General features: G+C 52.2%; 13 protein-coding genes across 13 annotated transcripts; 6 read left to right on the forward strand and 7 right to left on the reverse strand.

The window, feature by feature from the left end:
• Window positions 1-164: 164 nt before the first annotated feature.
• On the reverse strand, window positions 165-1574 carry sen2 (tRNA splicing endonuclease subunit SEN2; the record flags this gene model as incomplete). Its single annotated transcript, XM_056619066.1, has 1 exon — window positions 165-1574. One exon carries the CDS (start codon window positions 1572-1574, stop codon window positions 165-167), a length of 1410 nt encoding a protein of 469 aa, XP_056475225.1.
• A 443-nt stretch (window positions 1575-2017) lies between these two features.
• On the forward strand, window positions 2018-2624 carry N7532_006573 (H/ACA ribonucleoprotein complex subunit NOP10; the record flags this gene model as incomplete). Its single annotated transcript, XM_056619067.1, has 5 exons — window positions 2018-2149; window positions 2224-2274; window positions 2321-2433; window positions 2505-2557; window positions 2617-2624. 5 exons carry the CDS (start codon window positions 2018-2020, stop codon window positions 2622-2624), a joined length of 357 nt encoding a protein of 118 aa, XP_056475226.1.
• A 336-nt stretch (window positions 2625-2960) lies between these two features.
• N7532_006574 (rRNA-binding endoribonuclease) lies at window positions 2961-4300 on the reverse strand (the record flags this gene model as incomplete). Its single annotated transcript, XM_056619068.1, has 2 exons — window positions 2961-3476; window positions 3530-4300. 2 exons carry the CDS (start codon window positions 4298-4300, stop codon window positions 2961-2963), a joined length of 1287 nt encoding a protein of 428 aa, XP_056475227.1.
• Window positions 4301-7858: 3558 nt separating this feature from the next.
• N7532_006575 (uncharacterized protein) lies at window positions 7859-9243 on the forward strand (the record flags this gene model as incomplete). The annotated part of the gene is made up of 5 exons (XM_056619069.1): window positions 7859-8062; window positions 8131-8235; window positions 8293-8666; window positions 8725-8792; window positions 8846-9243. 5 exons carry the CDS (start codon window positions 7859-7861, stop codon window positions 9241-9243), a joined length of 1149 nt encoding a protein of 382 aa, XP_056475228.1.
• A 468-nt stretch (window positions 9244-9711) lies between these two features.
• N7532_006576 (M18 family aminopeptidase) lies at window positions 9712-11268 on the reverse strand (the record flags this gene model as incomplete). The annotated part of the gene is made up of 1 exon (XM_056619070.1): window positions 9712-11268. The coding sequence occupies one exon, from the start codon at window positions 11266-11268 to the stop codon at window positions 9712-9714; it is 1557 nt and encodes a 518-aa protein (XP_056475229.1).
• A 1381-nt stretch (window positions 11269-12649) lies between these two features.
• Window positions 12650-12961, forward strand: N7532_006577 (uncharacterized protein; the record flags this gene model as incomplete). Its single annotated transcript, XM_056619071.1, has 1 exon — window positions 12650-12961. The coding sequence occupies one exon, from the start codon at window positions 12650-12652 to the stop codon at window positions 12959-12961; it is 312 nt and encodes a 103-aa protein (XP_056475230.1).
• A 1381-nt stretch (window positions 12962-14342) lies between these two features.
• Window positions 14343-15937, forward strand: hapX (bZIP transcription factor HapX; the record flags this gene model as incomplete). Its single annotated transcript, XM_056619072.1, has 2 exons — window positions 14343-15621; window positions 15690-15937. 2 exons carry the CDS (start codon window positions 14343-14345, stop codon window positions 15935-15937), a joined length of 1527 nt encoding a protein of 508 aa, XP_056475231.1.
• Window positions 15938-16937: 1000 nt separating this feature from the next.
• N7532_006579 (mitofusin complex protein UGO1) lies at window positions 16938-18602 on the reverse strand (the record flags this gene model as incomplete). Its single annotated transcript, XM_056619073.1, has 2 exons — window positions 16938-18089; window positions 18150-18602. 2 exons carry the CDS (start codon window positions 18600-18602, stop codon window positions 16938-16940), a joined length of 1605 nt encoding a protein of 534 aa, XP_056475232.1.
• A 117-nt stretch (window positions 18603-18719) lies between these two features.
• On the forward strand, window positions 18720-19470 carry N7532_006580 (ferredoxin family 2Fe-2S iron-sulfur cluster binding protein; the record flags this gene model as incomplete). The annotated part of the gene is made up of 3 exons (XM_056619074.1): window positions 18720-18991; window positions 19056-19162; window positions 19229-19470. 3 exons carry the CDS (start codon window positions 18720-18722, stop codon window positions 19468-19470), a joined length of 621 nt encoding a protein of 206 aa, XP_056475233.1.
• A 296-nt stretch (window positions 19471-19766) lies between these two features.
• On the reverse strand, window positions 19767-20678 carry N7532_006581 (rRNA-processing protein RRP15; the record flags this gene model as incomplete). Its single annotated transcript, XM_056619075.1, has 1 exon — window positions 19767-20678. The coding sequence occupies one exon, from the start codon at window positions 20676-20678 to the stop codon at window positions 19767-19769; it is 912 nt and encodes a 303-aa protein (XP_056475234.1).
• Window positions 20679-20896: 218 nt separating this feature from the next.
• On the forward strand, window positions 20897-22553 carry N7532_006582 (RNA-binding signal recognition particle subunit SRP54; the record flags this gene model as incomplete). The annotated part of the gene is made up of 2 exons (XM_056619076.1): window positions 20897-20974; window positions 21024-22553. The coding sequence occupies 2 exons, from the start codon at window positions 20897-20899 to the stop codon at window positions 22551-22553; spliced, it is 1608 nt and encodes a 535-aa protein (XP_056475235.1).
• A 356-nt stretch (window positions 22554-22909) lies between these two features.
• N7532_006583 (alkaline phosphatase family protein) lies at window positions 22910-24989 on the reverse strand (the record flags this gene model as incomplete). Its single annotated transcript, XM_056619077.1, has 3 exons — window positions 22910-24663; window positions 24730-24859; window positions 24912-24989. 3 exons carry the CDS (start codon window positions 24987-24989, stop codon window positions 22910-22912), a joined length of 1962 nt encoding a protein of 653 aa, XP_056475236.1.
• A 419-nt stretch (window positions 24990-25408) lies between these two features.
• On the reverse strand, window positions 25409-26650 carry N7532_006584 (uncharacterized protein; the record flags this gene model as incomplete). The annotated part of the gene is made up of 1 exon (XM_056619078.1): window positions 25409-26650. One exon carries the CDS (start codon window positions 26648-26650, stop codon window positions 25409-25411), a length of 1242 nt encoding a protein of 413 aa, XP_056475237.1.
• Between the last annotated feature and the right edge of the window lie 216 nt (window positions 26651-26866).

The following is a 26866-nucleotide window of genomic DNA, read 5'->3' on the forward strand; positions in this document are numbered from 1 at the left end:
AAAACCCAGGACGAATTACGATGATAATGACAAATGCGATTAGGGGTATCTTAATTCACATTTAAATATACAGACTGATGAGGGGGTGTCTGAAGCCCAATCTCATACTTGATGTTGAATGCTATATTTTATGAATCAGCATTCAATATGGTGCCGAAGTCTCCCTAGTCACGAGTGCGATTAGGGATCCATCGTCGCAAAAGGAATTCCCGCACGCGGTATTGGCCTAGCAGGGTTCCAATATCCTGCGATGAATCGACCGGCGGCGGCACCTCGACATAACAGATAACGAGACTCTTCTTGACCTGGGCCTGGACACGATTGACGCAGTGCAGCCACCACCAGCTACGAGCCTGCTTGGCAGCTGCATACTCCTTCAGTTTCTCTGTCTGCGACCAGTATGAATGGGTATAGGAAGGAACAATAATGACAGCGAACTCGGCGTGAGAAAAGACTGGCCCGCGGTTGTAGAGCAAGTAGTCAGTTCCGAATTTCACACCAGACCGCACTACCCACCCAAGGGATCGAAAGTGGTGGTACACGACGTAGGATAGCATGAAAGGATCGTCCGGCTCCAACTTGGCGGAATCGTCATTGGGAGGGAAGTAGGAGTGCCGGCGGAGAAGAGGAAGTAGAGATGATGCTGGGATGGCGGAACTTTGTTCACGATCGAAGACTCGCAAAACGCCTAATCCGTAGACAAGGAAGAATGCTTCTTCATTAGAAATTTGAAGGTGCTCCTGGTTCTCAAAGATATCATCGGCATCGACGTCGTCACCATAGGTGGAACTCGAGTCCTGGAGCGGAATAGTCGAGGTCGACGTTACCTCCTTCTCTTCAGCGACAGACGAAAAGCGCACGGATTTGCCATTGGCAGACGACGACGCATCGGGGGCTGGCACAGGCTCTCCGTTTTGCGCTGTGCGTAGTCGTGCTTCGCGGGATTCGCGATACTTGGCGTCCATCGCCTTCTTGACTGAAAATTTTTCGATTGTGATTGCTGTCGCATCGGCGACACCGTCTGTCGACGGTGTTGCCCTGCCGGACTCTCGAGCAGCCGCCTCAACTTTGAGCCGTTCCTCAATGAGAAGCCTTTCCGATCTCGCTCGTTCCAGCTTCAATTCACGTCGTTCTGCCCTGCGCTTCCTGGTGACCTCCTCGCTGGATTGACCGCCGAGCAAGCCCCGTCTCTTCTTCTCGCGCTCCAACCAACTGGGCTCACTCCGGCTCAGGTTGCCTTTGCCGAAGAAGCCCCTCTCCCACAGTGCTCTGATCGCCCTCTCGTCCGTCACATGGATGGAGGAGGTCGCCGGGTCGAAGTATGCAGAGTAGATTTCTTGGCTAGGTGGAGAGATAAGGAAGGTAAGGTACGAGAGGACAGCACTAATGATTGAGACGGGGTTATGAGGAATTACAGGTGGAAGAAGAACAGGCTGAACATTGAGTGGAAAAGGAAAGCGATGAATGTGTTTGTAATTCGGTCTAGGAGGACGAGACCCCCGGGCCGGGCGAGTATTCGCTTTCTCGGGGCCGACCGCAGGGCTCGCCTTTGCTGGGCTGGTAACTTCAGCCATCTTCAAGTATTTGTTACTGAAATGAACGAAAGAATCCTGATCGAAGAGTCCAATTAGCAATCTCTTCCACGAAGCAAGTTGGTGAACATGTTGTGCTTTGATGAATTTTCTCAGATACCGTAGTAGTCAAAATAAGCATACTCATTGACAGACAGCTAGAAATCAGTGCCGTCTGCCTTGGCTTGGGTATATTTGGTCATCATTGAAGAGGGGGGCAGTGGGCGGGAGGTGGGAAGCAGAAAAAGAGATAGCTTCGAGAGCTATGGTGAAAACATACCTGTAGTGGTCACAGAGCTCTGGAGGCTTTTGGGCAACTGTGGTAACGTTAATTCATCGTCATGGGACGTTTCAGGCCGAGCAAGATGTGTGCAAGGCAACTTAGTGCGTGCGCTGGTGCATCATTCACTCAAGAAGATGATGAGGAAAAGCTGCCGAGGGCGAAAATGATTTTCGTGGTTTTAAGCGCGCTGGTGACTAAGCAGGTGGTCCGAGTGTTCGGTGTCAAAAAAATTCCAAGAATCCTCCGCACCGTCAACGCCGCACGTCTCGATCAACAGAACACCAAATACCGCCAAGTAAGTGCTCTTACCCCATTTTCTCACCAATTTCTCCTCACGAAGCTGTCATGCTGACTTTTTTGCGCGCATAGAATGCATCTTATGGTACGTTGCCACCGTTCGCGAACTCCGAATCGACCCTCGTGACAGCAATGAATTGTCTTGGGCATTTTACTGACAAGACCCCAGTACACTCTCGGTCCCGACGGCAAGCGCGTCTATACACTTAAGAAGGTCGTCGATGGCAAGGTCTCCAAGTCCGCCCACCCCGCCCGTTTTTCCCCCGATGACAAGTACTCTCGGTATGTGCCTTACCTCTCAAGTTCGATGCAGTCACAAGAGGAGTCACGGTATTGACGCTTCTTTTCTCTAGCCACCGCGTTACCTTGAAGAAGCGCTACGGTCTTCTGCTCACCCAGCAGCCCGGTATGAATATTTCCTCGCCTTACAGCTTTCGCTCGACACTAACATAATCGGTGCTGCAGAGAAATAAATTCAAAAGTTCTGCTTGGGAAAAATGGGTTGAACGGTTTCTATCCGATATGGCGCAAGGTGTTTTGTACAGTCTGCAGACAACTGGAATTGCATTTCCTTGGATTCTTTGCTACAAGCAGTGGGGTCAACATATTGTTCGGTGATTGACTCATGGCTACCAATTGAAATATTCTCATAAACGTCGTCCATATGTGGTTCTCTATATAAGTCGTACTAAATCTATGTGCAAGAAATGCCGTAGATCCATCATGACGGAAGACAATTCAATGACTTTTTGTTGCGCATGTCCCAAACTCCATCCATGTAATCCGTAATGCAAGGTCGTTCACAGCGTTTAGCGCTTTCGCGAGTTGACGTTTCGGCCAGCGCCAACCTTGGTACGTCCTCCCTGTCTGTTGCGCTCACCGGTCAGGATACCGGGCAGGTAGTCCTCGTCCATCAGGTCACGCTCCCGACGCTGGCGGCGCTCCTCTTCAGCGTTAGCGCGGACAAACTCCTTCTGATCTTCGGCGAGGACAAGATCTCGACCCCATCCACCCTTGCCACCGCCTCCCTTCCACTTGCCGTTGGCGGTACCTGCGACAGGCTTGGGGACACTGTACACATTACCACGGTTATTCCACTGCATGTTCTTCTTCAGGTGCATGGTGAATTGGCCATTGGCAGTGGTAGTGCAGGAAACACGAGTAAGAGTATCTTTACCGCAACGAGGGCAGAACTGCTTGTTCATGTCCTTGGTGGTGAGGAAGCAGGCATGGCAGCGCTTGATGAAAGTGCGCAGATGCTGGATTCTCTGCAGAGTGGTTGTCGACAGAAGGTTGAGGTTCATTTGGAGAAGAACGTTTTGGCACTAAGTTCAAGTTAGAGGTGGCCTGTAGAGACTCTTTTCAAGTGCTTACTTACTGCGAAATCAGTGGTCATGGTTGCAACCTGCATGGTTTTCGGCTCCGAGGCGGCCGATGCAGCACCACCAGCTTCGTCGCGGGCCAGCCGCTTCTTGTAGTTGGAGGGTGTGATCCATTCTCCGCCATCCGAGTCAACGGTGTCATCTTCTTCTGCGTCCTCGCCTTGAGCCTCGGCGGTATCCTCATTCACAACCTCGGTCGGGGTGGCGGTCTCGGGGGCGGTCTCGGAGGCTGCACCGTTCTCCTTGATCTTCGCCTCTGCCTTCTCAACGCTGTCGATAACGACTGCGCCTTTAACACCTTCGGTGATTGCATCCACGCCAGTGGCCTCAGAGTTTTCCTTCGACCCCTGTTCCTTGGGCTCGTCCTCTTTCACGGGCGGCTTTCCATTCACACGCTTTTGACCCGGGACGCTTCGCAGTCGCCAGTCGCCTCCATTACGTTCACATTCGATCTCATAGGCGAGGGCCAGCACTTCGATATCGTTTCGACTCAGCACAGAACGGTCACCGGTCTTTCGGGCGAATTCGCTAACAACGCTGAAGCTGTTCGGGGTGGGGGTTCGCTGCTTGAGGAAGGGCAGATAGAGGGTCTCGATACGGGCGCGGGCGTCGGGATCGCGAATTTCGCTCACCACTTTCGGGGTGGTGATAATTTCGTCGCATTGGGCGAGCAAAGTGGAAAGCGGCGGGGAATTTTTGATGATGGGGCCGGCGTCCAGCACGATTGTGTGGACGGGCTTAGCGGGCGATGAGACAGGTTCCGCCATAATGTGCGTAACTTGCAAATCGCGTGAAATGGACGGAATGCAACGATCGTAGCAAGAGAGTAGAGGGATTTTCGTGGTTTGCTTCCAAGGTGGTGCAGTGGAAAGGAAATTTCTCGGATGTTGGTCTGTGCGCTCTCTCTATCTTATCGCTTCCTTATGCCCCGCCATTCAAGTAGTTGTTCCCAGGCTTCCTCAGTTATTGGACACACAAGAGCATTGTCGAGCAACTATGAAAGTTTAATGGGAGATATTAATGAATTGGGTGTCTTTGAACAGTCATTCTTAGTTTTCATATAGTTTTCACTGTCCCATCATATTTGAAAGATTGCCGCCTGCAACATTGAGGCTGTAACATGCCAGGTCCCGATCTATTGCCCAGGCCAAGCCTGTGCGATGTGATCTATCAACTCCCCAGGATATTTAGTCACCGCTGGCCACCCCCTATTTCTAAACTTCCCCAAGCTTCAGATAAACAGCATGTTGGCACCGCTCAATTGAATCAATTCGGCCGTAGCCCTTCACAGAGGCAATTATATGGTTAAGACTCATCCAATGTTGGGACGAATGTACGTATGGCCTACCCTAAGGTAAGCTCGAACAAATAGCAAGGCCAGTCTGCCCAAAATAATATCTTCCATTCTGTTCTGATGATTTGGAATACTATCCTGTAAGGTGACATATAATATCTGGTACCTACAGCTGCACCTGCATGTATGTCATCTCAGGTGCTCAGTTACTGAGAGCAGTGTGACATCTAGGCCTCGAGTTTACAATAACTTAGTAAAGCACACGGCTGAATTAACTTATCTTGCGCTTTTGAATCTAACTATCCGCGCCGATGAGAGCTGGGCTTCATTCATCAGTGGTCAACCGTTTCGTCTTCATGGGACCTGAAGCAACTTACCGAGTGCAAATCTCCGTTTGCCAAGGTCAACCATGCAGCTTGTGCTATGGAATCTTAATTCAAGGTCGGCCACGCTAACCAATAAACCAATAAAATATCTGCCTCATCTTTTTTATTGGATTCTTTCGCTATGTGGCCGACGATACAGGCCTTTGAAGCAAAGTAAAGCCCCCCCCCCCCCTTCCCCCTCCTCTGCCTTTTGTCATAGGTCGTGAAACTGCATCAATGTGAGACAGTAATCTCTCAGGTACAAGCTGAGTATACTCCCGATCATTGCTATGTTCAACGTCAGGTGTTCATGCAATTGACTGAATTCGAAATTCGACTGGACTGGCCCACGGTAATCGAGCGTTTTTCTGCGATACCGGGCACATGTGGACAACTGCAGAGAAACGAGTCACCCGGCAGGAACTACAAACTTGGAAGTCCTCCGTACGGAGACAATTTTTGGGTTAGAAGTTCGGGTTTGCGTAGTTGATGGTTGAAAACCTCGTGTGGCTGAAGCAAAGTGATGGATCATACATAACCCTGAGCGGGAGTGGCGTCAGCTCCCTTGGGGCAAAGTTGGCCGGTCACATGGAAGGATGCCTCATTCATCCTCTTTCAACTTTTTAGCTTCTTCGTTTTGTTCTCTCTAGTGAATTTGCTTGCAAGCTTTACGGCGCCATATTTATTAACAGTATGTGCGAGATCGTATCCATGGAAGACTTACTTGTGCGTAGACAGAAGCTCTGGCTTTGGCCTCGAAGAAATAGAAAGTGGACCCGAGCTCACGAAGGAATCGTAATCCTCGATGTTGCTGGATAATTGGGTCCTGTACGCATTCATCATACGCGCAGATCTCCTTGAAAAAGTCCCGAACGGTCTTTGTACCTTGACCAATTTTAGAATCGGCCAATTGGTCGAAGCTCCATTTTCTATGACCGCCTGGTCTGTTGGGTCGGCTTCTTCCGGGAACGCTATTCCAAATAAGAGCCCAACAAGACGGAGAATTTCTGAGAGAGGGAGTCGCGAATATGGAGTCATCCCTTACGACAAAAGCTCTAGGTGGGCGAGCTTAACGATCGCTCTAGCATTGGAAATGAATTCCGCTTCACAAATTCGCTATTTACTGGTCAACTCCCCACCAAATTTCATCAAAATCCAGAATCAATTTCATAAGACGATTTGTTTTCTGATTATTCTAATCGCTCCAGGAGGAGGGGAAGAACGAGGATGCAAGCTGAAAGCTTGTTGATCGTCGGGTGATCTGCACTTTCTTTTAGATAGATCGAATCCAGCTGCATCCCGGCCCTCGGGCCCATCTGATTTCCGTCGCTCGTCTCCGGTTACATGTGCATAATGCAGCTCAGCGCCCTAGCTCCCATTGCGTAGGGCTTATAAAAGACCAATGCGGAGAGCCGGTTCTTGCCGGATCGCTTAACGTTGCCACGCGCTTTTGAGCAGCCAATGACATGAACATCCCCTTGGTGTTTACGACATCACTGATGAGGCGGAACCAGATCCCCACGGTGACAGCTGAAGCGGACTGCAAGGGTGGCTGAATTGGATGAAGCAATATGACTTGAGCACCTTACGCATTGATCTCTATGCCCGTCATGACACAGGACATTGTCGGTGCTTCTTTGGTGTGACGTGATCTCAATTGAACTCTTCTTGAAGGAGTGCATGTGAGATAGAGACGAAAAGAGTAAATTTGGTCAGGGGTATGAGTGCAAAAACTTCGTGATGCACTTTAAGCCTTCGGAGTATAACTTTCGTCCGTTTTATCTGAGGTCGTTCTTAAGTTTGAAAACCGTAGATCTCCATCCCGAAGCCGCGGTCGGATCTGATGAATATACCAATATCGGACAGCTCATTCCTCATGTGGAATAGCGTTGATCGTCCAACATGAAGGCTCGATTTGTGACTGTTAGAAAGAAGGGACGGTCCTTCTCCCTTCCCAAGTGGTGGGATGAATAAGCCCTCGACTTCGGATGAATTAAACTTCTATGAGTGTTTCAGACGGCCAACCTTAAATCTTCGGATGTCTACAAAGGAATAGAATTAGCTATAGAGATCACCAAGACATGCCACATTCCAGACAGTCAAAAAAGAAGGGAGTAACAAAGCTTCAAAACATTTTTGGTGGGAAGCACGCATGCATCGAGTACAGCTGGGGCACACCAAGGTTCCAATTCGTCGGATGTCCCTTGCGCACGACACTGCACTCGCCCTCCTTCAACCCGGGTACCTGTTTTGCACCGCTGCGACTCCACCAATCTCAGAAGGAGTAAGTCCAGGATGCACGGAGATCTGCGTCATGCTCTCTCACCTAGGGCGACAAGACTAGCGGATTTTGGCCCCGACCGTTGCGTCTGGTTGTATTGTTTATGGGCCTGCACCCGCTAGTTCCTGTCACATCGGGATGCAGGGTACGCGGTGGCTTGCGTTATATGAGGAGAACGATCCTCGGTGCCTTCCCCCTTCTTTCCCCGGACTTGGGATCTAGTGACTATTATCACTCGTTTAACATCTCGATCACTTTCCCCGATTTGTTCCTTCTGACATCAAGGGGATTTGGCTACTCTAGATTTCGCAAATTGGTCGGTCGTGCCTCTTCGTTCAACCTGCAGTCCACGAATTCACTCACGAAATCCCGGTAGTTGTCGACCATGACGCTACTCGAGTTTCACGACAATGTTTTTTCCAAGCGGGAATATGGTGATGTCTACCTATCCTCCCGAGGTACCAAAGGTTTAGTCGTGAGTGTTGTTTTCACGAGCCTAGCGACTGCCTTTGTCGTAATCCGCATCTATACTCGACTTCGATTCTTGCGAACTTTGGAAGGAAATGACTGGATGATCATCGTCGCATTGGTAAGGCGCCTCGACGGGTCATGGTCTGTATTGAAATGACGTACTCACATTTTACGCCCATTATCTAGATTAATTCCTTCGTTTTCATGGGACTCGATATTGTTGAAGCTACTAGCGGAATGGGAATGCATCTCAAGGACATTCCGCCTGATATTTTCGAGAGGCAGATGAAGGTAAGACGAATACACTTAACATTTCCATTCTTCCTTCTAATATGTTACACCCTACAGGCATTCTGGCTCACGATCCCATTTTACAATGCCGCCGTCCTTTGCGCCAAAGCCTCGATCCTAATGCAATATTGGCGTGTATTCCCTACGCAACGCATGCGTGTCGTCTGTTGGATCATGATCATAATCTTAGCAAGCTACGGCACTTGGGCCGTCGTCAGTGCATTCCTGAACTGTGTTCCCGTCGCTAAGTTCTGGAATGATTCTATCGACGGTTTCTGCTTGAACAAGCCTGGGCTGTGGTTCTCGAATGCTAGTATGCATATCACCACTGATCTGGTTATTCTCATCATTCCTATTCCAGCTTTGATAGCAATCGACATTCCCAGGAAGCAAAAGATGGCTCTGATTATCATATTCGCTCTGGGTGGATTGTAAGTGAGCGCCAATATTCGAGGATTTATGACGGGTAGGCTAACTTGCTTCATCTAGCGTTTGCATCACTAGTATTGTTCGTCTGATCAGCTTGAAACAGATCTCTGACTCTACAGATCCTACCTGTATGTACTCATCTTCATCACTGGGCTGAGGATTGAAACTAATCAATACCGAGATGACAACGTGGGCGCCGCTTCCTGGTCTGCTATCGAATGCAATACAGGCATCATCTGCGCTTGTCTGCCAACCTTGAAGCCTCTCATCTCCAAATTGATCCCAGGCTTGATTTCAACTTTGAGCGGGAACCGCTACGGTACCGGCCAGTCAACCACTCGCCGAGGAACCTGGAATGACGAATCCACCATTGGTGCGCCTGGTGAAGACCCCGAATACGGTGCCGGGGATCCTAAGCGCATCCTCTCACTTGCTCCGAGCGGCGGCCTCAAATATGGAGGAGCGGCTGTGGCAAGAGACGAGAAGCTTCATGTCATGGACTCGGCTGCTGTTACGGAGCTTGCCGAGATGAACAATCACCGCACTCAGTCGAATGATTCCATGCCTTCACTGAAATAAACGCCTCAAATCTGTCCCGCCAAATCAATCTAAAGGTAGTCTTCGCGGGTGTCTTGGATTCTAAGGGGGTCAGTGAAATATTCGGATCTAGGAACAGGTCCCGCCACGGCTGTTCATTCTTTTCGGTTTGGCGAGAACACCCTCACTCCCTTTCTTGTCATCTAGTTAATGTTTTCTTTTCTCGACCCCAAATATTAAGACGGATATATAGCTCGAATAGATAGAATGAATAGTGTTCCTGAGTTGAAAAAGTTTCACTTCTTGTTAAAAGCAATTAGACTTGATCTCTACTTCAACGCTGAAGTTTGGAGATTCCAAATGTTGGTGCATCAGAATGGAAGTAAATTTCACGCGCTTTAATAATTCTAGCTTTCTAGCTTGCTTGCTATGCTATACAAAATACCGAGACCCCGCCAGGTATGGCTTATGAGGAAAGATCTATACCCGAAATTCGCCTTGAAAACCGATTTAGATATCAGCAAATTGCTTATCCACTTCCTCGAAGTAGTCGAAGAAACCCTTGAAGAGCTTGACACCCAGACCAGGATCCAGGCTACCGGTGGTCGCACGAATGCTATGCATGCTTAGCTGGGGGATACCGCAGTCAATAGCGCGCATACCAATGCGGGCACTAGTCATGGGGCCAATTGTGCCACCACTGCGCGAATCGTTCCGAATTTGGAATACCTGCAGGGTGGAACCACAGCGAGCGGCAACGGTCTTCAGGATGCCACAGCTAACGCTATCGGTAGTCATATGGCCGTTGGAATCGGCAGAGATGGCCACACCGATGTTCAAGCGAGGGGAGTGGTTTTCCAGATACACATTCAGGAAGTTGGGGTTCACGGCGTGGATGACATCTGAGGAGACCAGGAAGCTATTGGCGACGGTCTGTGAGAGAAGGTTGGGGCCGTAGTTATCCTTGGCAAAGGCCTCTGTAATACGCTCAATGATGCTGCTCATGAAGTTTGAGCGAGCGCCCTGGCGCAGCAGACTGCCAATTTCCTCATCATCGAACATGCCAATCATCTTCACAGTTCCAGTAGAGGTGGTATCCTCAGAGGCAATAAGGGCTTCTTGAGCGGCGTAGCAGCAAAGCTTGTCGTCAATGCGACCCGCAAAGATGAGGTCCTTATCCAATCCACCAAGCTGGGCAGGCTGTGTATCGAACAACTCCAACTCCCACTCAAGGATTGAGCTGTAATCCGTCACACCAATCTCCTTGGAGATAATCTTGACCAGCTTCTCGGGCTGGGTTGCGGCAAATGTTCCAGCTGGGATATCAGAACTCTCGGTTGTTGGCTTTTCAAACAGATCCGAGTTATCGACACCGGTGATGGGCACCATTTGGGTCTCCTTGTTAAACGGGCCGCTCGCCGGAGCACCGAAGTGCTGGGCAAGGGTGGGGATGCGCGCGATCGGCCAGTCCAGCTTGACCAGCTTGTTCTCGACCTTGCCGGTGTGCGGGTCGCGGATCAGAACACGACCACCAATACCAAGATCACGATCCCACCAGGTAGGTCCCAGGCCACTGGCGTATGGAGCAACACCGAGCTGCTGGAAGCCTGCCTTCACAGGAAGCTTCGAGACGGGCTTCAGCTTCGCTGTCAGGGCATCCACATGACCAGCCACAATGGCCACACCATTTCCACTCTCATATTCCTTGCCGATGTTGAAAGCGATCAGCGAGCTGCCGTTCCGACTAGTATAGAACTTGCCGCCCTGCTTGAGCTCGTCGTTCCACACCGCCCGTTCGGAGAGGTACTTGTAGCCGTGCTGCTCAAGCTGCTTGCCAAAGGAGCTGACAGCGTGGAAGATGGTCGGGTTGGAGGTCATGAACTCGCAGTAGGGCCTAGAGTAATCCTCGGGGCGAATGGGCGCATCGGTCGTCGTGGGTGCCGGAGCTGGGGCTGGGGCTGGAGCTGGTGGAGCTCGAGCTTGAGGAATGTGGTTATCCTCGGGCAGCTGCGCATACATGTGCGCCGCCCAAGGGCGATCGAGTCCGGAGGCGTGTCGCCGAGTCATGATGAGGGATTTTATAAGGTCGGGAGTATACTGGAGTGAGTAAGTTGGAGATGGGAGGAGTCATGAGGGGAAGAGCGGAGCCGAGGACGAGTTGGAGCGGAGGCTGGGGGCCCCTTGCTTATCGCCGGGCCCGGCGTTGAACGATAACGGGCTCTCTCGCGTGATCACAAACAGAACCTGCACGCATAACTTGAATGTGAGACTGCTTGTATATCTGTTGGCAGAATGGGGGTACTTCATAACATGATGTATTAAGGCGAGTCATTCTGATTCAAGTTATTTCCGCCGTTAGAAAAACCATGACGCGGCACTTGCTAAATCAGTACTGGAAATATATATCGGCCACTACAGTACCTGCAGTGCCAAGGCTTCAGAGTAGATCACGATCGGTCAAAGTGTTGAGTTTTCAGCAGTCTTCAATGCCGCTGAGGCCATGAGGGCTACTATGCCATCCTCCCTGAGTCGCTCTAGCCTTATACGGTAACGCGGAGCTTCGGGAAGTGTGCTATGCACACTTCCACTCAGGGGTTATCTTAGATTATCAGACATCTTCAATATTACTTCATTGCTGGCTTAAGCGATTCCCTCCAGATCCTATCCCTCATCTCAACACAAAGCATCTACGAGCTCATTCGCCAAATATTGAATTCGAGGCTCAGGTGCTGAACACTCTAGTGATCATTTCAACAAAACACTAGTGTACTGGTCCAGGTCTGACCTTGAAAATCTACAGTAATATTCACATTAGTCTTTGGAGTTCATGGTCGCTTGGTAGGTTACTCAAATAGGGAGAACCCGAAGCATTACTTTAAGTATACGTGGAGATGACTCCTGCCTATGTAGTTTCATAATAGCGACAGACAGATCAAGCTTATGATATTTTCACGCGGAGTCTGAATCAAGACAATGTATCCATTGGCAAAATCTGGGACCGGAGAGATAGAGATCCATGGATAGCTTCCAAGATTAAAGCTAGCAACAGCACAGGATCTCAATATTGGAAAGACAATCAAACGAAACAAGTTGCAAGAAGCGCAAGATTTCCAGGTCGAATCGCGCAATTATCATTCCAGGGCTGCTGGCTGAAATTGATCCATGATTGATCAATGATCGTCTCAAGGGTACAGCGAGCTGTGCCCACCTCAGCCAAGGTGATTGCCTTCTATACCACCAACATTTTCCGGGACAGATTGGTTAATAGACGAGAAAAGAGAAAGGCGCTTAGCTTCGGAGGATATCCTCTGAGCAAATCCACTCAAGCTGGTCGGCAACCTAATGCCGACAAGGGATAAGGATCGCCTAGGGCGGCTGGTTTCAAGCACCCACAGAGGCCAGAAGAGGCAAAATGAGCCGTTCATCAAGATGACCCATCGGGTCATCCATGCACCCCAAGCTGATGGACACGCCCTACGCTGTATCTGACAAGCGGGACCGGACATACAGCTGGTCCCAGCGCCGTACAAGCTCTGTCGTTATGGTCTCATGCACCATCACTGTTCAGACCCCATTCTCGAACATCGATCACCAAATTTGCATCTACATGAAGCAGGTCCTGTCCCAGCACCAAGATGCATTCGAACCTCTCAACCTTGCTCACTGGACCGCCCGAGTCCAACAGGCATGTACAACGCTAGAAACCAGCCGAGCCTGCTGGAAAGAAACGGAATGGACCACCGAAACAGTGGGGCACTGAGTTGCCACCAAGCGATGTCCGCAGTTAACATTCGTATGACGACAGAAAGCCCACTGGAGATGCCGCGATCCGCCTCCCGCAAGGAAAGCTCCCATAAGCGGGTTTAAGTAGCGGGTAGAATTTTGTTGCGACTCCGTGTGCCCCAGTCCCAAACTGCCTAAAAGGACTCGGGTTTGCGAGGGGTCCGACTTTCGGCCCTCGTTCGGCATGCGGTGAGCAGCAGGAGGCAGGGAACAGCCACTGATTGATAAGAGTTTTCCAGTGTGGGGGCGTTGAAGCACCTAGGGAGTTTGTACGCACGAACCACCAATGATGGGCAGCAATTAAGCAGGCAAAAGGTGGTCCGTGTCTCCAGCGCAGAATATTTGCCTCGCAGCATCATCGATCCGTAGGAGAAGTGGATCGCCGCCGTCCGGGTTGCCCAACGCAGCAGGGGGACGGCTAGCGCCATCAGATAAGATCCTCCCGACAGCGGCGTTAGGGCTGCGAGGAATCCAGAGTTCCCAGCAGATCCATGCCCTTCACTGCTGGCTACTGGGCCCTGGAAAAGACCTCTTGCGTTGCAGGCCTGTCTGATTGGTGCGAGCGCCGATTCTGCTAGGTAATAGACGGGCGTAGGTCCGAAAAGGGGGGCTTGGCCATCCACGGTTAAAGGATTAGTTACCCTGTTTGAGGCCCGCCGCAAGTGGGATTCGTTCTCTGTTTTTGGGCGCCAGGCTCGCCTGCCATTCTTCAGTGATCAGCAATAGTTACCGGGATAGCTGAGGGCTGGCACCCTCCTCGATCACTGTTGTTGCTAGACATGAGAAATGATAGACGCGGTTGGCGAAGGAAAATTTCATTGCGGCCGCCCAGCTGTAGCCTATACCTCGAGAAAAGGGCCATTGCACCCGAGTAACCTTACCCTAGGGCATGAAGCCAGCCAGTGTCGACCGACGAAAAGGCGTCAGCCCACTCGTCGGTCGAGCTTGCCGGCCTCCACACCTCTTACACGGATCTGATAAAAAATTCGCTGGTGGGTTCCTCGCAGCCGAGCAGCGCGTCCGAAACCGGCATCATGTGAGGGCAGCAATCTAATCTGATCATCGCTCTTTTCTCTGCTGCTTTTCCCACTTTCCACATCCCCCCGAAGCTTTTTGCTTACCCCTGCATTTTTCTGATCCTGTTCGATCGTTTCGATCTTCCTCCTCCCTCCCCTCCCCTCTGTAGCTGGCCTGCTGGGTGCCCTCGTCCCAGCCAATCTCGCTTACCGGCTCGCATGAGCGCACTTCCGCTCTTCCGACCGAGGGCTCGTGCGTCTCCCCCGAACCCGCCCGACTCGTGCTCCCCTCCAAATGTGCCTCCTAACACCACCCAACAGCATACGAAGTGATCCCACACCATGGCCACCACCGGCGTGGCTCTCACGCCTACGCCTGCTCTGGCGGCCGTTCCTCCCCCTGTGAGCCTGGCGCCCGCGCTGGCCGCTAGGCCTTCCGTCGCTCCCTCGCCCGGACCTGGGACTCCGGGCTCGGTGACCTCGAAAGAGTGGGTGATCCCGCCGCGCCCGAAGCCTGGTCGCAAGCCAGCGACCGATACGCCACCTACCAAGCGCAAGGCGCAGAACCGCGCTGCCCAGCGAGCTTTTCGTGAGCGCCGGGCAGCCCGGGTCCAGGAACTTGAGGAGCAAATGAAGGAAATCGAGGACAGCCATGACATCCGCGTGGCCGGCCTGAACGAGCAAATTAGCAACCTCTCCCGCGAGGTTGAGCAGTGTCATGAGGAGATGAGCTGGTGGCGTGACCGATGCCACTCCCTGGAAAAGGAAGTGTCAATTGAACGCAGTGCGAAGGAGGCCATCGTCAAGGAATTCCGGACTTCGTTCTCTGGATCTAGCAGCCACAAGTCACCCGAAATCCCGGACTCAGTTCCTCTGCCTCCTCGCACACGTCCCTCAACCCGAAGCTCCCGCATGGAAGATGTGGTTTCCACCTGTGCCGACCGTAACAAGGAAGACGGCCAGCAGAATGTGCCTCTCGGCTGCAACAACTGCTCGCAAACCCACTGCCAGTGCATCGAAGATGCATTTGGCATGCAGATTGATACGCATGAATCATCTCGTGCTAGGCATCCTCCTCACGGCGTCGGAAGCCCTGAACGTGACCACGCCGAGCCCAAAATCAAGCCGGACCCCGAGGAGATGGAAATCGACTTTACATCTCGCTTCGCCGGTGTGCCCGCCCAATCTAGCACATCTAGCTCTAATAGCAATATCAACAACAACAACAACAACAACAACGAAGCCTCCTCGCCCCCCGTCGACCCCTGTGGATTCTGCCAGGATGGCACACCCTGCATATGTGCCGAGATGGCCGCGCAAGAGCAACAGCGCGGCCGCCGCAACTCCTTCGAGAACCCACGCCTCGCACCCATCCAGTCCATCTCTCAATTTACTCCGCCTCCGTCTGATGGCGACGTCCGTTCCGAAGTGACTCTGCCGCCTATCAGCCAAGCTACCAACCCCTGTGCCAATGGACCCGGCACCTGCGCCCAATGCCAAGCTGATCCTCGAAGCACCCTTTTTGCAAGACGCTGGCAGCCTCCCGGTCAGCGAGCGGAACTCCAGCGGGAGGAGGCTGCTGCGGCGGCGGCGGCAAGGGAGCCGACGGCGGATGCTGCATGTCAAGAAATGCCCCCACCACCCCGACCACGCGTAACAACCCCCCCATGTCTGCGCAACCTCCCCCAGCCAAGCCCTCTACGCCCAATGCACTCACCCTGAGCTGCGCCGACGCCTTCACCACCCTCTCGCGTCACCCGAACTTCTCCCGTGCCAGCGACGAGATCTCTGCCTGGCTTCCGAAGTTGCACACTCTGCCCAACCCGCGTGATCTCGCACTGGCCGAGAGCCGTGGCGGCCGGGCCGCCATGGAAGTTGAAGCGGCCAGTGTCATGGGCGTGCTGCGCTACTTCGATCGCCGCTTCGCGGAAAAATAAACGAAATCGCATGATTCTTTGTCTTCTTTTTTCTGCATCGGGCTTCTTTTTTGATTTTTATTGTTTATTTTTTTACCTTCCTCGGGAGGGCATTTTGATACCCACATCTCGATTGCTCCATGTATCACCATACGGTCTACATTCTTCTATCCCCTTGTCTGCATGACATTCTCAACAGGCATCGGAATACTCAGCCATATCGAAAAGCTGGGTATATTCCTGTTATGTCTTTCATCATCATCATCAACCCTAACCCACCCAAAATTACGTATTTTTCTACGCCCTCCATAGCACCCTGACTCTGCAAAAGCGGCAGTGGTCCCGAGGCATGGAGACTTTCGACCGATATGAACATGGTCCATGGTTGGTCTCTGTGGTGGCCTTTTACATCGTTTTCTTGCTATCCGGTCCATTCTCCACTAGACGGATATGGATTCTGGAGTTGATGTTACATTTACACACGTGTACACTGTTTTTATGAATGGAATGATCTTTTATATCTAAATATATTGATCCTTCTTAGGAGTAGTCAATATCTGTATTCCCAAGGTTCCCTCGCCGAACTTTAAGTATCGTAGCCTTATATGGGGATTTTAGGATGCAAATGGTGATTGTTTGAAACCTCGCTTCTTTTATTATGCTACATGAAACAAAAGTTTCTAAAATTTAATGATCACTAAATATTCGGTTGCTGCTATGTGGTGCAAGATTTTGTACATGGCGCGGGAAAGAAAAGAAACGACGCCGATTGACTGCCCCCTAGATCCATTCCCTGGGGTATCGGTGTGAGCGGAGGGAGGAGGGGAGAGTCGAGAGAAGACCATGAGTACCGTAAAAAGGGTTCCATCCGCACGGGCAGGAAGACGACGCAAGTCAGAGAGGCTTTCGCACTAGCAAGAAAGCAAGGAACATAAGGAAAAGACCAAACATCCAAATTATTGCGAGCTTTCCAGCTTCCACAGTCCCGGGCTGGAGTAGAAGGTGAGTTGCGTGTATATGACTAGAAACGTCCACCGCTGTCCCGACCATGGCCACCGCGCATGGTCACTTCCTCCTCGTTGCCGCCAGCGACTCCGCCAAGGAGGTTGGCCCCCCAAATACCAGCAACTCCCCACATGCCTATCCGCCAGCCCCGGTACAGACCCTGGATACCCTGACCCTGACGGCGCTTCTGAATTAGTTGCTGAGTAGAAGGTTTGGCGAAGAGGTGGCGTGCGCGCTCGGCATCTGAGGGGTCGGGGCTGACGCCCTCCTCGTTCACGATATGCCACATTGTACCAATGATACCGCGGTATGTGCGCGGGGTAGGGACAATAGTCTCCACGTCTGAGGCATCAATAGACGAAGCGTCGATACTGCCACCGGACGACTTCTGGCGCAGACTGAGGGATGTGTAGGTAGCGATCTGGGCGCGGCGAAGGACAGTCTCGAGAGGGAAGCGCACGGCAAGTTCGAGACCGGAGCCGAGGAAGCTAAACAGGTTCCACATGGATGGATTGAGGATCGGGTCAATTGACATGTACGATTTGAGGAAGAGTGGGGTCGAGGTGGTGATAAAGCTAGGAAGGCTGGAGTGGAGAATGGTAATTGGGACGAGGTGCGGCGGGATGGTGCAGTTGGGAGTGGGGAGCTGGCGAATGGCGCGGACCAGAGAGCGTGGGCCGTGGGTTGCGGGCGTGAGCATTAGGAAGGTACGAGCGGTATCGATCGGGGAAAGGATCATAGCGGAGAGAGATGATGAGATAAATGATAGGAGCAGTGTGGCCAGGGGTGAGGACGCATTGAGGATGTCTGCCGCCGTTGACGAGGAGATATCCTCCTCGGGCAGGCCCACGATCGCGGACAGGAGACTGCGGATGAAGGTGTTTAAAGTCGGCAGCAACAGAGAGTAGATGAAAGTGGCGTTGGACGACTTCCACGGGGAGCTCGGTCCGTTGTTCGTCCACAGCTGGGAGAGAACATCCATCAAGGAGCTCGGGTTGCGAATATTCAGGGCATGCTTCGACTGCGCCGGCGCAGCATCGGGGCGAATGTAGCCGCTGCGATCGGTGATGTGCTGCCGGCCCCTGCGAGATCGCGGCGTGGCAGGGGTCGGTGTCGACGGGGCAGCGGATGTGAAGTAGGTACTTTCATCGTCGGATGATTCCAAGTCCTGCAAGTAAACTGTCAGAGGTGTTCCTCTCGAGTCCAAGCTACCTCATAATATACTTACCGATTCGTATGAGCTGCTTCCAGCTCCAGCATCTGACTTCCGGTCCCGCGGCTCCTCGGTGACATCAGGCACAACATATACCTGCAGTATGGTTTTGGCGACATCAAAGGGTTGTGCAGTCAGAACCTGACAATAGCGGGTGATTGCCGAATTCAGAGACTCGCGAACCCAGTCGGATACCGATGGCGAGGCATCCAGATAGTCGGCATAGTCGAGGTCGTGGATGAGGTCTCGCGCGGTGCTCCCAAACACCTGGGCCGAAGAGGGGGAGCTCGCCTCGGTCGAGCTGTTGGTGGGCGAGAGGCCGGACTGAGGGATATAGTACGGCCGCAAGGGATTGATCCCTTCACGAGACGTCGACGCCATGATTAATGACGAGGTGTGGGTGGTGGAAAGGTGCAGAGCTCGGGGAAAGGCAGCCAAGTCCGACGCCGCCTTAGCTTTGTCAGTCATTTTTTTCGTCGGCGGCGATTGGACGATCATTGCTTCCCTCCCTCCTCCACCCCAGATCTTTTTCCCGACCGTTCTCCGCCGCGCTCTTTTCCTTTGTCGTCGCTACCCTCTGGCACAATGGCTATCTGGAGAGAACTCGGTCTGCAATTGCAGCGTGCTGTGCCCAAGGCCACGGCCGGTGAGATGTGCCTGGCTCAGTCGCGGAGATACGTCACTCACTCGGCAACGCCGTGGAGAACCGGAACGGTCGCAAACACACACCGGTGGGGGTTGGGAACATACAAGGGCCTGCGTCCGTCTTTACAGTCATTGAAGACGGCACAGCGTTCCTTTTCCGTGTCGGCGCAAGTCGCTCACGGCCATATCACGCCGCCCAAGCCCGGCGAGGAGTGAGTACTATCCGGCACCAAGCAGTCATCCCCCCCCCAAGACATTAACCACCGACACTTGTAGGATCAACGTCACCTTCATTGACAAGGATGGCAACGAGGTGAAGCTACAGGTTGCGGAGGGGGATAACCTACTCGACATCGCGCAGGCGAACGATCTCGAAATGGAGGGTATGTGCAATGCCACGATATCAGATACCATATTGAATCGTTATGACTAACGTTTCTTGCTTCTAGGTGCCTGCGGTGGCTCATGTGCTTGCTCTACCTGCCATGTGATTGTTGATGAACCCGATATGTTCGATAAGATGGAGGAACCCTCGGATGACGAGAACGATATGCTGGATCTGGCCTTCGGTCTGACCGAAACCTCGCGACTGGGCTGTCAGGTCCTTATGAACAAAGAGCTGGATGGCCTCGTTGTGCGCTTGCCGACTATGACACGGAATCTCCAGGCAAGCGACTTTGAGAAGAAATAAAGTGGGCATAAGTATCCTATAATTCATTGGAGAGGGAAATGTTCGTGAAGTAGACCTTCACCGGACTCGAAGATGGAAGAATTGGTCCCAAGGGACCCTGTATTATTTTGCATTGGATGCGTCTAGCAGAACCAAGGATACCGAATTGAAAATCTCCTGTACTATTTATTTATCAAACAGAGTGGAATCACAACGGGGAAAAGCGATGTACAGTGTGAAGTAACCAAGGATACAGAATCTCCCAACGCCATAAACATGCCATGGATAATTCATCATAAGGCTTTTTTTGCTTTTGTCTAAGCCTCCTCAATGTTGAGAGGCTTGCCCTTCTTGCCATTGATCAAGTCGAGGAATCCTTGCTTGCTGACTTCGTTGACGGCCTTCTCACGCTCGTCAATGCCAATGGTTCCCTTCTTGCGTTCATCCTTGGCAGCTTCCTCGCCGCGGACCTGTGCTGCGCGCACGGCATTGAAAAGCTTCACCACACCGCGCTGAGCCATCTTGCGCAGTCGTTTCTCATCTTCGGCGACGTTTCCAGCGACCCCTCTCTCAATACCCATGACATCGCGGACACGACCGCGGTCCAATTCTTCCTTTTTGTCGGCGCGCAACTTGGCCCGCGCTTGCTTGTCGAGTTTTTCGTTGGCAAATTCATCTCTGGATTGTTGAGCAATTCTGCTTCGGGAAAGAACGGGATCAGCGCGAGCAGAGGAGGGGAGCTTCGTAGACAGAATTTTGGAGATGGAGGTCGAGAAGGCGGAAGGATCGTTGCGCTTGGGAATGGCACGGCCCTTGTTCCCTGCGTCGGACTCGCCTGAGTCGGAGAGGTTGTCTTCCTCTTCAGAGCCAGAAGTATCGTTGTCTTCCAAGTCCACGGCGGGTTCGTCTTCATACTCGTCGTCCTTCTCGTCGACGCTGGATTCGGATTCTTCGTCGTCTTTGGCGGGTTTGGTCTTTGGTTCCGGCGCAGGCTTTGCCTTTGTTTTTTTGGAGAAAGGCTCGACAGCCGAGTCCTTGTTCACTGAAACGCCACCGTCCTCCTCTTCGTCAGAATCGGCGAGATTGACGGCCTTGAAATCTTCATTGTCGTCCTTTTCGTCTTCCGAGCTGCTGTGATAGGCGGTTTGTCTGCGAAATTTCTTGGGCCTGGCGGTTTTGCCGCGCATGCCATCATGGACCTTGCGCTTTTTCGAGTAAGAACCCACCATTGTGAAAATCCAAGAGAATTGAATGCTGGTGGGAAAGTTGGAACCAAAAGCAGAGAGCTGCGATGCGCCGGTCAACTTTTTTTGGGCGGTGAGACCATCCCGCTCTCCGATTGGCACTCCGCACTGGGGCCTTTCCCCCTCCACCCTCTTCGGTTCTGTGAACACATATCCCATCTCCAGTTCACGGTTCGCCGGTTTGTGCTTGACAGTAATTCATCATGGTCCTCCAGGATCTTGGGCGGCGTATTAACTCCGCCGTCAATGATTTGACGAGGTCTAGCAACCTCGATGAGAAAGTAAGTGGCGCACAACCACTGTGGCGGATTCCCCAGACTGACCATCTAGGCATTCGATGACATGCTGAAGGAGATCTGCGCGGCTCTCCTGTCTGCCGATGTTAACGTCAAACTCGTCCAAACCCTCCGCAAGTCGATCAAGTCCAGTGTGAACTTCTCTCAGATCCCCGCCGCCGTCAACAAGAAGCGCCTCATCCAGAAGACTGTTTTCGATGAGTTGGTGGCACTGGTTGATCCTCATGCGGACCCCTTCCGCCCCAAGAAGGGCCGGCCTAATGTGATCATGTTTGTTGGTCTGCAGGGTGCCGGTAAGACGACAACTTGCACCAAGCTTGCTCGCCACTACCAGACGCGCGGGTTCAAGACGGCGCTAGTCTGCGCCGATACATTCCGTGCCGGTGCTTTCGATCAGTTGAAGCAGAATGCCACAAAAGCCAAGATTCCTTACTACGGTAGTCTGACCCAGACTGACCCCGCTGTTGTCGCCGCCGAGGGTGTCGCGAAGTTCAAGAAGGAGCGATTCGATATCATTATTGTTGATACCAGTGGTCGACACCGTCAAGAGGAAGAGCTGTTCACCGAAATGACTCAGATTCAAACCGCTGTCACTCCTGACCAGACAATCCTGGTTCTCGACAGCACAATTGGTCAGGCTGCCGAGGGCCAGTCGGCCGCTTTCAAAGCTACTGCAGACTTCGGTGCTATCATCATTACCAAGACCGATGGTCACGCTGCAGGTGGTGGTGCTATCTCTGCCGTTGCTGCTACCCACACTCCCATTATTTTCTTGGGTACTGGTGAGCACATGATGGATCTCGAGCGGTTTGAGCCTCGCGCATTTATCCAGAAGCTTTTGGGTATGGGTGATGTCGCTGGTCTGGTTGAGCACGTTCAAGCTATCACCAAGGACTCGGCCGGTGCCAAGGAAACCTACAAGCATATTGCCGAGGGTATCTATACAGTTCGTGATTTCCGCGAGAACATCACCTCGATCATGAAGATGGGCCCTCTATCCAAGCTGTCCGGCATGATTCCCGGCCTGTCGAACCTGACTCAAGGCCTCGATGATGAGGATGGATCACTGAAGCTCCGCCGCATGATTTACATTTTCGACAGCATGACCGCCGCCGAGCTGGACAGTGATGGCAAGATGTTTGTTGAGAAGCCCAGCCGCATGGTCCGTATCGCCCACGGCAGTGGTACTACTGTCCGTGAGGTGGAGGATCTCCTTTCCCAGCACCGCATGATGGCCGGTATGGCCAAGAAGGTCGGCGGCCAGAAGAAGCAGATGCAGCGTGCACAGAACATGCTCAAGGGCGGCAACAACCAGCAGCAACTCGCCGCTATGCAGAAGCGTATGGCTGCCATGGGTGGCGGCGGTGGAATGCCTGGCATGCCCGGTATGGGCGATATGGCTAAGATGATGCAGATGATGGGTGGAGGCCAGGGTGGTGGCGGCGGTATGCCTGGACTTGGTGGTATGGACTTGCAAAGCATGATGAGCCAGATGGGTGGGCTGATGGGCGGAATGGGTGGAATGGGCGGCGGTGGAGGTGGTGGCCGTGGACGCGGACGGTAGTGCTTAGCTGCCTTCGCTTGCTCATAAATACGTCCTCTGTACACACTCGTGGCTCGTCGACTTTGCATCTGGGACGGTGTTTGGCGTTTGAACCTATCGTACATTCCTCAATTTGCAATACGACAATTGCGCTGCAATGATAATTCATATCTAAAACATCCTCCGGCATCTATCAAGCTACTATACTGTAGTATACAAAGTCTAAGGGAAATCGTTCAGTGTTCTCATCTATTCGGATAGCTCAACGAAATGCAATTGTCTCAAAGGTTATCTCTAAATCGCACAGAAAGAGTCAATCAATGCCGGAATTCAACCTCTCTGCATTCAAACCGACTCAAATTTTCAATTTTGCATCATCACATTCCCTGGTAAAGGACAATTGCAGCATCATACAAGTCAGTTGCTTTTTCCACGACGAAATGCGCAAGCTCCTCTATCCTCCCAATCGTCGTCTTAACAACAACACCCCAACTTTCCGTCACCAGCTTATCCTCAACAACATTTCCAGGCTTAAAATGCGATTTCGTATTCTTAAAATGAGGGACACTGAGACGATACTTCCAGACAACCTCTCCATCCACATAGAGCGAGTACGTAAGCACAGAGCTGCGGACAGGCACATGCTCAGGCGCAGTAGGATCATCCTCAACATCATCAGCAATATCAATGAGACCAAACTTGCTATTTCCATCTGGCGCATATTTCACAGAGACGTCTTCGGGGTCTGTCTGGCGATACGTCCGAATAGGAAGGTAGAACATGCTCAACGGGCCAACACTGAACTCATGAAGTCCAAAACCAGCCGTGTTCGGTTGGAGCTCGTCGGAAGTGAGTCCAAGTGCGGGATCTGGGAATCGCGTTGCGGCGAATTCGTGGCGATCACCACTAAGTAGGATGATGCGGGCACCAAGCTCGCGCTCGGCGCGCCACATGGCTTCAAAGACTGTACGGCGCTCGTTCAAGAAGCCGCCCCATGTATCTGTTGTGCCGACGTGCCAGTTCTTGGTGAAGGGGACACTGGAGGCGATGATTTTCCAGTACACGCCAGCTGGTTCGGGTGTCGAGAGGTATGCCAACAGGGATTGAAGCTGAGCGTAGCCAAGGATGGTGGAATCTTCCTTTGCTGGCTCGGAGCGGTAGGTACGAGTGTCCAGCATGAAGAATGAGGCCGGACCGTTGACGAAAGAGAAGTAGGTGACATCGTCTGGGTGGGCGAATGAGGCCGCTGGTACTGGCGGGTTCGCGCTCACATGGTAGTGGATGAAAGGGTCGGCAGCCGCGGGATAAGGCGCGGTCTTGTTGCCTTTGGACCAGTCGTTTTCGATCTCGTGGTCGTCCAGAGTATGGATCCAGGGTAAGTCAATTGCGGACCCAGCCTCTGACTTAGCGTTCCAGGAAGGGGAAGAATAGATCCGTCGGTACTCGCTGCGGTAGTGAGACACCGAGGAGCCGAAGCGGAATGGAACATCGATATAGACGAAATCACCGAGGAAGAGCATGAACGCTGGTCGAAGAAGCGCTGGGAGTTTGCCGATTGCTTCCGTCAATTGCTCGATTCCGGGTACTCGCAATGGATGCGAGAGGATGTTGTAGGGGAAATTCGGCTTCAGGCAGCTTGATGTGACGAAGGAAAGCCTGTTTGCTTCTGGCGATCCAGGTCGTGCTGAGGTTGTGAAGGTGCCTGATTTATTGTTGGATAGCGAGTATCGGTAGTGGGTTGACGGCTTCAGGTTCTTCAGTGTCACAGTGGCTGTGAAATCCGTTTCATTTTCGAGCTTGTAGACAGTGCCTTCTCGGATCCACTTCTCAGGCGAGATTGTCGTGACCTCCTGGTATGAGACGACAACGGGTAGCTGGGACGAGTCTGGCTCGCGGAAGAGCAAGTTGGCCGTAGTCGGAGATACAAACCCGATGCGAGAAAAAGACACATCATTGCTAGGGTATGCGACCAGGCCACGAACGAGGAAGTCGAGGGTCAGCAGTGCCAGTACAACGTTAATGAGCCCTGTTGTCCAGGTCCACAGTCGCGACCGCCTCGAAGGAAGACCTGTCAACAGTGTCTTCAGCGCGGAATCGCGTGGCTGGTTTGCGCCCAAATCTTTAGATAATCCTATATGGAATGTGAGCTATCATGTCTAAGACAAAATAGAAACATAAGGATGTAGAGTATACTTACTAGCAGAGCTCTTCTGGTTCTTCTTTGACTCACGTTGAGTGGTCTCGTCACCACTTAGCAATGAAAATAGCGACGAGAGATACACCGCCAGGGAGGTGAATACGATAGGGCCGAATAGATGGCCCGGGATCTGCAATGCTTAGCGCATGAGCTGAAGTAAACTGAAGGCTCCGTGGACATACCCATCGCAGGAAGACGAAGGAAAACAAGCGAATGGCGGTGGAGCTGGTGGCCACCGCGACGCGACGCAGGGATGCCATGGTGCCAAGTCAGTCACTGGCTGAGCCGACCATCGATGGAAGATCGTCGAGGGAGATGTACAGGAGGAGAGGGACGGTGGAAAGCCCAGGGGAATCGCAGGGTCCAAGTCACCTTGTTTGGCGTCGCGGTGATTGGCGGGATGACGTAGCCTCACAGCCTCACTCCACTCCGCCATCCCTGCAGTAGGTTCATAGTATACAGATGAATGGACAGCATTGGGGTATTCCACAATTTAATAACTTCTATTCAGTGTATATTTTTACATGACCGAAGTTTTAGCATTTGAATCAATTGTTTGGCTGCGGCCGATTCTATGAGGACGCGCAGCTTAAGATGTATGCTAAGCGCGACGCGAACTTGCTAAAATACTCGAACCATATAGATATGCCTCTCAAGCAATGTATGGATGAAATTCTTGCTAGGTGCTCTGGCCTGAGCTGGGACCCGAAAGGATCGTTACTGCCGAACTGAATTTCGCCTCTTGTAGCTGCCCGGCAACCAGCAGAGTGACTTGCCACCCAACCTCATGTGTGCGTCGGATGTTATAAGTCATAAAATCCGGATGAATGCCCGCTTTGCTCGGCAGCACCCGCTTGTGTGAAGAGAGGCCATTCTGGTGAAGAACGAGCCCGAATAGTTTCCCAAGGTTCACCGGCTTGCTTTCTGTGGCCGTGGGGATGATGATTGGAGACTCGAGCTGTCGAAATGCATGACTCAAGCCCAGCTCAACTGGCTCCCAGTAGGACCTAGACCTTATCTTATCCCATATATCCGCCGCAATCACCGCTGTGTTCTCCTTGAGTATCATTCTCACATCAGCCGCTAAGATGTCTGGCATGACATCTTGAATGCGCTCACTTGTCCGGTCTATTTGAGGCCGGATTTGGAGTAAAAGAGGGAATGGCTCTGGATTATCCAGCTGAATGATTTCTGGTACCGTAAGAATGATGTTGTAATGAAACTGGGGCACTTTGGATGATTCGAAGAACGTCTGCATTTTTTGTCGGAAAGACAACCCCGCATTTCCCTTTTCAGGCATGAGACGATGGCTTTGAATCATTCGCCTCGTCTCAAAGACCTTGAGACTCGGTGACTTTAAGAGTGGCTCCAGAGGGTGTCGGAGAATGATTCTTCGAATCGATTCATGCGACTCGGATCGACGGGAGGACCTGAAATGCAGACGAGCAGTGAGATAATACTCCACATAGCACCGTGCCGGTTCTGCAAAACTCGGGTCCATGGAGACAAATGTGCCCGGTAACAGATGATGGCCCGGGTGATCTTGATCCACTGGTAACAAGCTTGCCTCCGAACTATGATCATTTTTGCATGATGTCGCCGGCTCAAGCGGGATACCCACTGCGAAAGGCCAGCGGAGTGGCTCTTTGCTGTCGGCAGCCAGATGAATAGGGCCTTTGAAAATGACTGTTTCGCCGGTACTGACGAGCTGTCGCGAGTTCCGGTAGACTGCCTTGGTTTTTGTGAACCTGGTCTTGGCGCGACCTGTCAAGGACAGCGTGATGACTGCTTCGGGTGCGACGACTGGCGTCTTGCGGATGAGGCTCCCCACAATGGTGTCGCATGCTGCATAGCCGCCGCGCGGGGGCGCCCAGAGACTGAATTTGAAGTCATCGCTGCCTTTGTCTTCCGCGGGAGGCATGGCTACCGCGTGGCATGATGGTTGTTGTGAGGAAGACAATCTTTCGGTTCGGCAGGAATGTAACTAGCAGTTCAGCCTCAGGCTCATCGCCCGGGCGTGCCCGTCGTGCCCAACGGGGCCGAGCATCGCCAAGATGGTCGGTCTTGACTAGTAATTAAACCAAGAATCTAACCGATGTTTTATTGACCCATCTACGCTAGTCATGTACTCTTGCGA

Source organism: Penicillium argentinense (assembly GCF_028826775.1).
Source record: "Penicillium argentinense strain IBT 30761 chromosome Unknown utg000005l_segment0_segment0, whole genome shotgun sequence".
Classification (NCBI taxonomy): Eukaryota; Fungi; Ascomycota; class Eurotiomycetes; order Eurotiales; family Aspergillaceae; genus Penicillium; species Penicillium argentinense.